Source organism: Anomaloglossus baeobatrachus, chromosome 1 (genome assembly GCF_048569485.1).
Source record: "Anomaloglossus baeobatrachus isolate aAnoBae1 chromosome 1, aAnoBae1.hap1, whole genome shotgun sequence".
In the NCBI taxonomy this organism is placed as follows: domain Eukaryota; kingdom Metazoa; phylum Chordata; class Amphibia; order Anura; family Aromobatidae; genus Anomaloglossus; species Anomaloglossus baeobatrachus.
This window is the reverse complement of record NC_134353.1, coordinates 859,632,230-859,643,077: the sequence shown is the minus strand read 5'-3', so window position 1 is coordinate 859,643,077 and position 10,848 is coordinate 859,632,230. Positions and strand designations below refer to the sequence as shown.

General features: G+C 44.2%; 1 protein-coding gene across 1 annotated transcript in view; it reads left to right on the top strand.

The window, feature by feature from the left end:
* DMGDH (dimethylglycine dehydrogenase) overlaps positions 1–10,848 on the top strand; it is a 129,087-nt gene that overhangs the window by 101,506 nt on the left and 16,733 nt on the right. The window contains exons 12-13 of the mRNA XM_075325700.1: positions 6,269–6,399; positions 9,203–9,420. Of these exons, the coding sequence (XP_075181815.1) occupies positions 6,269–6,399; positions 9,203–9,420 (349 nt within the window). The remainder of the gene's footprint in view (positions 1–6,268; positions 6,400–9,202; positions 9,421–10,848) is intronic.

Here is a 10,848-nt window from a genome sequence, read left to right as displayed (position 1 = left end):
GGAAATTATTATTATTCCAAGATCTACTGATTAAAATTAACTTTGTAGGTGGAAAAACCCCTTAAAAGTAATGCAGTTTAAAAATCACTTGGAAACGGGGGTGGAAAGTCAAGGGGGCGGCTCTCTGCTAGTCTCTCTACACCCAGCTCAGTTTAATTGTTGGGTATTTTATTATTTGTGTATAAGGAGAGACCTGTCAGTCATGCCCAGCAGGGTGGGGAGTACACCGTTTAATCTTCTTTTAGATCAGTTTCATTTTGAAACCCTGGTTGCTTTGAAGCGCTACAACACTTTGCAATAAAACATGGGTGTTTGCAGTGTGAGCGCCTATTCATGTTTCTTTCTGCTTAGGGTTCACACCAAAGGGTTGTCCAGTATTCATAGAAAAGTCTGGAGTTAGTGTGTGACTGCAGACTGCTGAATTGTGACCTTGTGTAATGAGCACACTGTCATGATTCTTTGTTATTTCTTATGCAAATTGTGGTCTGCCCTGCGATTTGCATATCTGCAGTGACAAGCTGTCTTGTCTCATATGGCTTCCCTCAATAAAAGAGAATTTACCGCAAGTCTACAAATCATAAAAATGCAGTCACATGGCTGACCAATCGTACAGGGCATACAGGGAAATCGTGACCATGTGCACATCGCACACTGTTATAATTCGGTAGTCTGCAGTTACACAGTGAGACTGCAGACCCTCATATTAAGATTGCCAAACCCTATAATGCAGTGGTGCATTTTGCTGCAGTTATGCCATGTTTTACAGTATATAGCATAAATGAAGTAAATCACAATATTTTCAGATGATCTATTCCTAAATTGGGTGCCATTTTTTAAAAATGGATCCTGTGTTTTTTGTTTGTTTTTTTTTTTGTATTTTAGTATTGTTTCAATGAATCCTCCCATTTTGTGCATACAAAACCAATTCAGAACCATAAATAAAGAAGAAATGCAGACCCTGTGGTCTTATCCTGTAGTCATATTGACACGCCCCAATGGGGCCTGGGGGCACTCATTACCAGGCCGCGGCTCTGTTCTGTCTGGAAGGATTTCACGGCACCAGGGCTCGGTACCGTGACCCTGGCAGTGAAGTTTATTGGCTGATGATGGGGGGGATATTTACAGGGGAGATGTCGTGACGCCATCTGTGGTATGCGGCAAGATAGGTGTCACAGCTGCCGTTCAGTTCCCCTGGGGTCGGTGGTGATGCAGCAGAGTTGGAATAGCTCTCCACAGGTAAAGCTGGGCCCCAGGGCTGTTAGGGGTTGTAGTCTGTAATGGCGGGGTGCAGGGCCAGAGGTGCAGGGAATAATCGGACAACACAGTCACAAGGTCTTTAGTCACAGTTAAGGGTTCCAAATTAACACGTCCGGACGGTCAAATGCTGCCCTTGGGATGCTGAGTTCTGCTGTGATGGGCCCCAGCCGCGATCCTGGATAGTTCAGAGGCACAACCTGGTGCACCCTTCTTTGTTCGTTCCTGGTCGTCTTCCTGCGCTGACTTCTCCCGCCTGTCTCGTGCCTACATACACAGAGCTTTATGAAGAAGGGGAAGTGTCACAATCAAAAATATATATAACCCTTAAAAGACTCTTTTATTAATAATATTTAAAATCCACAAACCCTTGTGCAAAATGTATAGGAAAAAGAAAGGGAGGAAGGTAAAGTTCTTACCCTATTTGATACCCCTCCCTCCTGTCCACTACCTACCGCGGGGGTTGGCACCCTAAATATACGAAAATGGCGCCCCCACTCAGCGGTGGCTAGCCCTAAAAAATCCCTAGATAGACCCTCAAAATAGTCATGAAAAATAGATAAAGTGGAGGGTCATGGGAGGGCACATTCAAACTTAGTGGACAGAAATACTAGGACACATATACCCGGCCGATAGGCCTTGACTATTTCATGGAATTCCGATGTACCCTGGAATGATACTTGATCGGATATGACCTAATAATATAGATAGTATTCTCAGGGACCCGGAGTATCCAAATCAACTCACTATGCAGAGAGAGTACTCCAATAGAAAATGATATGCATACTAGACTAAGTGCATAAAGCAGTGCAGAGTGCAATATGATGTATAGGACTCAGACGTACACAAGCTCCTGGGGCTGTCTGCTTCCTCCAGACAGACGGCTTATATGCCCCAGGAAGCCGGTTTAGGTGTCATTGCATTTGCACATACAGATTGCATATCAATAAGCAACCAGGTGAAACCACCCGGGTTAGTGCATAAAGAGATAGTCAGGCACTTAGCTCATTGGGGGTCATGTGATTGTCCCAGAAATGCCCTGGAGTCGCCTCGACGCGTTTCTCCGGCCACGGATCTTCAGGAGGCTCGATATATAACTTGCCAATCGTTAACAGGACGGCATGATGTCTGGATAAAAGGGGCAATACATACACAGAGCCCCGAGTCAGTGTCTGCGGACCCTGTCGGGTGGCTTGAAGCTCTTTGCATTGGCCCTATGTAGTCACCTTTTCACTGGATGTATGTGGATGTATCTTCGGCACTTGCAGTAACCTCAGCCTCTGGTTTGCTAGCTGTACCTTGTAGTTCTCCACTAGTTGGGGGGATCAGTGCCCTACTGTGGCCATGTCCCTCCACTCCGGTATATGGAACGAGACCACGGTTGTATGGCGCACTTCTCGTGGGCTCTAGTACCCCTTCAGTCGTGTGCCTGGGCCGAGCTGGACCAGCTCCAGACCACAGGTCTTCACTCCTCCGCTCCTACTTCCTGACTGTCTAACTTTCCACAGTGTGTTCCCACTAACTAGACTCCACCTCCAAGCTGACTTAGAGGACGGTGCTTTTACCAGAGGATAGCTATACCATAGCTTAATTATACTAGGCCCTAACCATGGCCTGATGGAGTGTTTCTAAATTAGAGTGTAGCTGTGTTTGTGTGTATACCGATTTGTGACCTCCTCCTTACCCGGGAATGAAATGCCACACCTCTGGCTGAGGTGCAGTACCTCTGTGGCGACTGGAGCCTCAGGTGCGCCACAATATTCTTTAATAGTCTCTTATCATATACAGTATTTGGTAAGTTTAAGGAGTAGTAAGTAAGGGAAGGAAATGTGACTCAGGATATAACTACACAAGGATTAAATGCCATCTATAACCTTGAAAATATACAGTTAGGTCCAGAAATATTTGGACAGTGACACAAGTTTTGTTATTTTAGCTGTTTACAAAAACATGTTCAGAAATACAATTATATATATAATATGGGCTGAAAGTGCACACTCCCAGCTGCAATATGAGAGTTTTCACATCCAAATCGGAGAAAGGGTTTAGGAATCATAGCTCTGTAATGCATAGCCTCCTCTTTTTAAAGGGACCAAAAGTAATTGGACAAGGGACTTTAAGGGCTGCAATTAACTCTGAAGGCGTCTCCCTCGTTAACCTGTAATCAATGAAGTAGTTAAATGGTCTGGGGTTGATTACAGGTGTGTGGTTTTGCATTTGGAAGCTGTTGCTGTGACCAGACAACATGCGGCCTAAGGAACTCTCAATTGAGGTGAAGCAGAACATCCTGAGGCTGAAAAAAAGAAAAAATCCATCAGAGAGATAGCAGACATGCTTGGAGTAGCAAAATCAACAGTCGGGTACATTCTGAGAAAAAAGGAATTGACTGGTGAGCTTGGGAACTCAAAAAGGCCTGGGCGTCCACGGATGACAACAGTGGTGGATGATCGCCGCATACTTTCTATTGGTGAAGAAAAACCCATTCACAACATCAACTGAAGTCCAGAACACTCTCAGTGAAGTAGGTGTATCTGTCTCTAAGTCAACAGTAAAGAGAAGACTCCATGAAAGTAAATACAAAGGGTTCACATCTAGATGCAAACCATTCATCAATTCCAAAAATAGACAGGCCAGAGTTAAATTTGCTGAAAAACACCTCATGAAGCCAGCTCAGTTCTGGAAAAGTATTCTATGGACAGATGAGACCAAGATCAACCTGTACCAGAATGATGGGAAGAAAAAAGTTTGGAGAAGAAAGGGAACGGCACATGATCCAAGGCACACCACATCCTCTGTAAAACATGGTGGAGGCAACGTGATGGCATGGGCATGCATGGCTTTCAATGGCACTGGGTCACTTGTGTTTATTGATGACATAACAGCAGACAAGAGTGGCCGGATGAATTCTGAAGTGAACCGGGATATACTTTCAGCCCAGATTCAGCCAAATGCCGCAAAGTTGATCGGACGGCGCTTCATAGTACAGATGGACAATGACCCCAAGCATACAGCCAAAGCTACCCAGGAGTTCATGAGTGCAAAAAAGTGGAACATTCTGCAATGGCCAAGTCAATCACCAGATCTTAACCCAATTGAGCATGTATTTCACTTGCTCAAACCCAGACTTAAGACGGAAAGACCCACAAACAAGCAAGACCTGAAGGCTGCGGCTGTAAAGGCCTGGCAAAGCATTAAGAAGGAGGAAACCCAGTGTTTGGTGATGTCCATGGGTTCCAGACTTAAGGCAGTGATTGCCTCCAAAGGATTCGCAACAAAATATTGAAAATAAAAATATTTGGTTTGGGTTTGGTTTATTTGTCCAATTACTTTTGACCTCCTAAAATGTGGAGTGTTTGTAAAGAAATGTGTACAATTCCTACAATTTCTATCAGATATTTTTGTTCAAACCTTCAAATTAAACGTTACAATCTGCACTTGAATTCTGTTGTAGAGATTTCATTTCAAATCCAATGTGGTGGCATGCAGAGCCCAACTCGCGAAAATTGTGTCACTGTCCAAATATTTCTGGACCTAACTGTATATCTGTATAGGAGCAAAAAAAACCCCACAAAATATGAGGTTCTCAGCCTTCCAATCTTCAGTACGAAGCCTCCTTGCCAGGCAGAGGTGCTGGCTGGCACATGCGCAGTACAATGGGCAACACAACTAGGTTAACAAGCAACTCTTCTACCTAATCTGAGAGATTTCCCGATTAGGAGTAGATCCGTCACAGAATGGATTTAGTGCCCCATCGGTGGTCCTGGCACCCTACTTATCTTACCTGTATTCAGGTACCCCCATGTGCCAGCTTTTGATTGTATATTCTCTATATCATCCGGTGCTTTTATTTTAACTGTGATTCTGTTCTGACTGTTCTCCAACGATTCTCCTGGTTTGACCTTGGACTTTTTATTGTTCTCTACATGTGTACTCTTCCTGACCTTCTGGGCTCAGATTTAGCTTTGCTGTTTGACACAACCCAGGGTTCCATGCAGCAAAGTCCAGATCACAGTAGAAAAGTTAAAGGGAGATACCAAGACCGGTTTTCAAACTGATATTTTTGTTACAACTTGAATACTTTTTAATTTAAAGGGAACCTGTCAGGTCCAATATGCACCCAGAACAACGAGCAGTTCTGGGTGCATATTCCTAATCCCTGCCTAACAGGCCCTGTATCTAGCAGCATAGATAAAGCGATCTTTAGATAAAGAATTCCTAAAGATCCTTTTATAATATGGTTATAAGCCTGGGGACTAGTCACAAAGGCTTTAGTTACCTGACTAGTCCTCCCTCTTAGAATGTTTGCACACCCATAGGGGCATGACAACATGCTATTCAATGCCCAGTATCATGAGTGGTGACGTGCGTACTTGTGTCCGTTGTCACTGCCTCAGACGCCGGGTTTAGGGTCAGTGCGCATGATCAGAACCTGACACTTCCAGTCATGCGCACTATGAAGCCGGGTGTACGTGTCCCGGCTTCAGAGCGGTCTAGTGCACATGACTAGAAGTGCCTGGCCTTCTGATCATGCACACTGACCCTAAACCTGGTGCCTAAAGCGGTGACAGCGGACACAGGTATGTGCATCACCGCCAATGAAGCTGGGCAATGGGTATTGAATAGCATGTCTGCACGCCCCTGTTAAGAGGGTAGATTAGTCTGGGGAAATAACACCCTTGCAACTAGTCCCTGGCCTCATTAGCATATCATAAAGGATCTTTAGAAATACTCTATCTAAAGATCTCTTTTTGTATGCTACTAGATACAGGGACAATTAGGCAGTAATTAGCAATATGTACCAGAACTGCTCGTGGTTTTGTGTGCATATTGCACCTGAAGGGTTCACTTAAAAATATAAAATTACTTTTTTTTTTTTAATTTTAATTAATTGCTTGCAAATTAGAAGATTCCTCCGTTGTTCTCAGCAGATACCAAAGGGATAAAACACTTTTTTTATTTCTTTATAGTAATAGAGAATAGTTTTGTACCTTTTTTTTATTTTTTTCTTACACAGGAGGGTTTCACAAATATAAGCCACATGCTGACCCCAAGGGGCCGCGTCTATGCAGAGCTCACAGTGTCACACTTGTCCCCAGGAGAGTTTCTTCTGATTACTGGATCTGGATCCGAACTACATGATCTCAGGTTTGTGCAGTATTTCCTGTATTTCTATATGGATCCTATGAGTCTGATTCACGAAGACGTGGGTTTTCTATGCTAGTCTTCATAAAAGCAGAGCTGGAGTAAGGTGCGCCTAATTCATTAAAAAAGGCATCTTACATCTTCCTTGCTCCAGGGGCTGACATATTTCTGGCGTAATTTACTGCACTTCATTGGCATAAATAATGATGAATTTGCCCCATCATGCTCCAGCTCTTTCCACTTTGGCGAAGTTGGCCATGATTGGTGTAAAAGCATCCAAAGTCCAACATTTTTGTGCAAGTTCAAGATGTGCAAAGATTTTATGACATTATAAGGTATTTTAGACCAGAATTCTGAAGAAAACCACTTGATGAATCTGGCCCTATATCGATACCCATATGGATCGGCCTCCCAGTGGCAAGTTCCAGGTGCGTCTTGATTTTGCAGAATAGCTATATTACCCACAGAACTGTGCATACACTGGTCCACCATTACAACACCTCTTGCCTCTCTGTCCATCCTTACTCTAATACCGAGCTCTGATGGCTGTACTAAAACTCAAGCTACATGCTTGCAAATTGTGAATGTGAACTGCTGTCCTCCTGCTCAGCGCTGTTGGCATGATGCGTCCTGCGTCATTCACAGACAGGCCTCCATTGTGCTCCTGCGCATGTGAACTTTGATCTGCTCGGCTGAGGGCAGAGCAAAGTACTGTAATACACCGACGCGATGCACCCTGAGGCTTCAGTCGCCACAGAGTATTGCACCCAAATTTGGGTGTAATGCTAAACCCAGTTCTCGAGGAGGTCAGTTTCGGTTTAACCACATTACACATGCAAATACACACCAGGTTGCCCTGTTCCCACTGGGAACTGGTAGGGTAATAAAGGGGTCGCCGACAGAGTGGCATTTACAGGATGCCCTCATACAGGGGCCTCAGTCCCACTAGCTTAGGACCTGGGAGGGGGGAGGTGCAGCCAGCAGGGGGAGTTTGGAGTCACACAACAGTTAACAAAACTAGTGAGCCAGCCACACTCAGGCAGGCAGTCTAGAGGAGTTCTCCAGCAGGAGAGGAAGGAAGCAGTCGCATCTCACGGGTGCTCTGGTGGGAAGGAGAAGTTCACACGATTGCCGCAGGGAGAGTGAACCTGCTCCCCACGGAATCGACGCCACACAGGGCGGCAGGACCATAGGGAAGATCATACTTCACGTTCGCTTTCCAGAATCTGCCTGGATGGGAAAGTTTCAAGCTTCCCTGACCACACAGCACCCAACAGCACAATGCCAGTGAGGATCCTGGGTCTCGCATCAAGCTGGACCCCATATCGGAACCGTGGCACCTGCATATAGGGACAAGAGTACATCTCGTGAAACCCAGGGTCCGCTCATAGCTTCAAGCCAGGGGATCCATAGACAGGCGTTACAAGGAGAGAACCCACCGAACACCAAACCGGAGTGATCTCTAAAGGAATTCAGGTTCAACGGAGCCCATCATAGCAAGTGACCGGTATTACCTGGGTGAGCAGCACCATACAAAAGTGAGTAAACAACCTGGAACCGCAGCCATAGACTCTGACTCTTTTTATTACCGGTAATGCCACTCCGAGACGCCATTACTACTCCCCGCATCACCCTCCCCGGGGCCCGCTCCACCTGTGCGGAGCGATACCATCCATTGCTGCTACCACCATCTGACCCGGAGGACAGCGACAGCAGCACAATCTCTGGCCACATACCACAGGTGGTGTCATGACAAACACCTCACTACTACCCCCAACATCTCTCCCCTGCCATTTTCTGTACGCCTCGGGGCAACGGAGCCAGGCTAGGCCGCCCGTGACCACGACAGTCGACGGCCCAGCAACGAGTAGGTTAACCACCTGCCCCGTGGGGCGCTATACATGCGCACTAAAATACTTTGATCTGCCCTCAGCTGTTCAGATCAACGTGTGCATGCGCAGGAGCGCAATGGAGGACTCTTTGTGAATGATGCATGATGCGTCATGCACACTGATCTGGGCAGGAGGAAGGCAATTGCAAGAAGAGAGGATGCGACGGAACGAGAGCAGCTACACCCATCGGACCGGACCGCCCCGCACATGAGTATTATAAAGGTGTTTTTTACGTTATACAGAGTGGTCTGGATTCTTATATACAGCGTTCCAGAATACTGTATATAAGGGCTCACTGGTGGTGGCCGCAGCTCATAAGGGATGATGGGGTGAACCTGGTGACAGGTTGCATTTAACATGGGCTATGTTTCACACGGACCTTTAGGTTCCATATAAAGAAAACTCGATACATGGACCAAGCCATGCATTTCCTCTGCTGAAAGTGTGTGGGGAAAATCCGTAAATAAAATGCATAGTTATAACAAGATAAATTTAAACAGTGGGCATGAGATTTCAATAATTCCCATCCACTTTGCCGAAATAATTTAAGAAAGCGTTTTTTGTGCAGTAAAGATATATCAATCCAAAACTCATCAATTTCTCATAGTGGGAACTTCGCCTTTTGCTTTGCCCACTTCCTAGGGATTAAACATCAAGGATCAGAGCTATCTTCAATCCTGGTAATTTCATTAGGGTGTCGGCTGTATATTACAGCCATCAGTCACCCTGTGTTGGTAGAGCTGCCACAGCTTTTCAGAAGCCTGCAGAATTATGAATGCAGCTCTGAACAATACCAGGGGCTGCAAATGAGAAATTAAATGTGATTTACAAAAAAAAAAGACTCGTACTTTCATGCAAATTTTATATGTAAAATGAAATGTTTGAGATTTCTTATACATATTCTGTATTTCTAGGTGGATCGAAGAATTTGCCACTCAGGGCAATTATAATGTGGAAATACGAAATGTGACAGATGAGGTGGGAGTTCTCGGTGTAGCAGGACCGCTGTCCAGAAAAGTTCTTCAGAAATTAACATCTGAGGACCTGGGTGAATCTGCTTTCAAATTTCTTCATGGTAGAAAAATGAACATTGCCGGCATCCCAGTAACAGCCATACGGATATCTTATACAGGTAAGGACACAATATACATACACTGTATATTTGACTAGCACTATATTTTTTCTTTTTACGTTCCACTGTCACATCTTCCCTCAGTCTAAAGAATAGTAGACACAGGAGTTTACTTGGGAAAGTTCCAAATTCTCTGTCCCTCAAGGCAAGAATTCATAGCTCTCTGTTGTATAGTTGGAACCAGGGGCTGTCTGGCAAATTTTAGTCTGGCGGGCAACCCCACAGCAGTGGCCCCCGAGTTGTAGCAGCCCATCTTTAATCTAATTACCACAGTCTGCTTCATAAGACAGCAAATATTGCAAGGCTTTAAGGAACGGTGGTTACTGTTTTCTTATTGGAATCACACACACCCGTGCATTCCTACATACTCTCTCGAGCTATCAGTAAAATCACGATCATATAAAAGAACCAAGAATCAGTATTGTCATTTATTTTGCATTAGACATAGTTGGTGCAGCGTAGTTCAGTAATAGATGATCAAAATAACATTATAGTATAACTAGTCTGTCTAAGGCATGAAACGTCAGCAACCCAAATACAAATCCAGTAATCAACTACACCAAAATCACGACTGAGTGGACTCGATACATTGCACTCCATATAGAAATATCTTCACCAAAGATCCGAAGCTAACTACATAAACACAAGAACCAAACCGAGCTTACTACATAAATACAAGGACCAAACCGAGCTTACTACATAAATACAAGGACCGAACCGAGCTAACTACATAAATACAAGGACCGAACCGAGCTTACTACATAAATACAAGAACCAAACCAAGCTTATTACATAAATACAAGAACAGAACTAAGCTTTGTACATAAATACAAGAACAGAACCGAGCTTTGTACATGAATACAAGAACAGAACCGAGCTTTGTACATAAATACAAGAACAGAACCAAGGCTACTACATAAATACTAGAACAGAACCAAGCTTACTACATAAATACAAGAACAGAACCAAGCTTTGTACATTAATACAAGAACAGAACCGAGCTTACTACATAAATACAAGAACAGAACCAAGCTTTGTACATAAATACAAGAACAGAACCAAGGCTACTACATAAATACTAGAACAGAACCGAGCTTACTACATAAATACAAGAACAGAACCAAGCTTAGTACATAAATACAAGTACAGAACTGAACCTACCACATAAATACAAGATCAGATTTGAGCTTACTTCGTAAATACAAGAACAGAACCGAGCTTACTATATAAATACAAGAACAGAACCGAGCTTACTATATAAATACAAGAACAGAACCAAGCTTACTACATAAACACAAGAACAGAACAGAGCTTACTACATAAACACAAGAACAGAACCGAGCTTACTACATAAACACAAGAACAGAACCGAGCTTACTACATAAACACAAGAACAGAACCGAGCAATGTTTATGAATAATAGCAGCT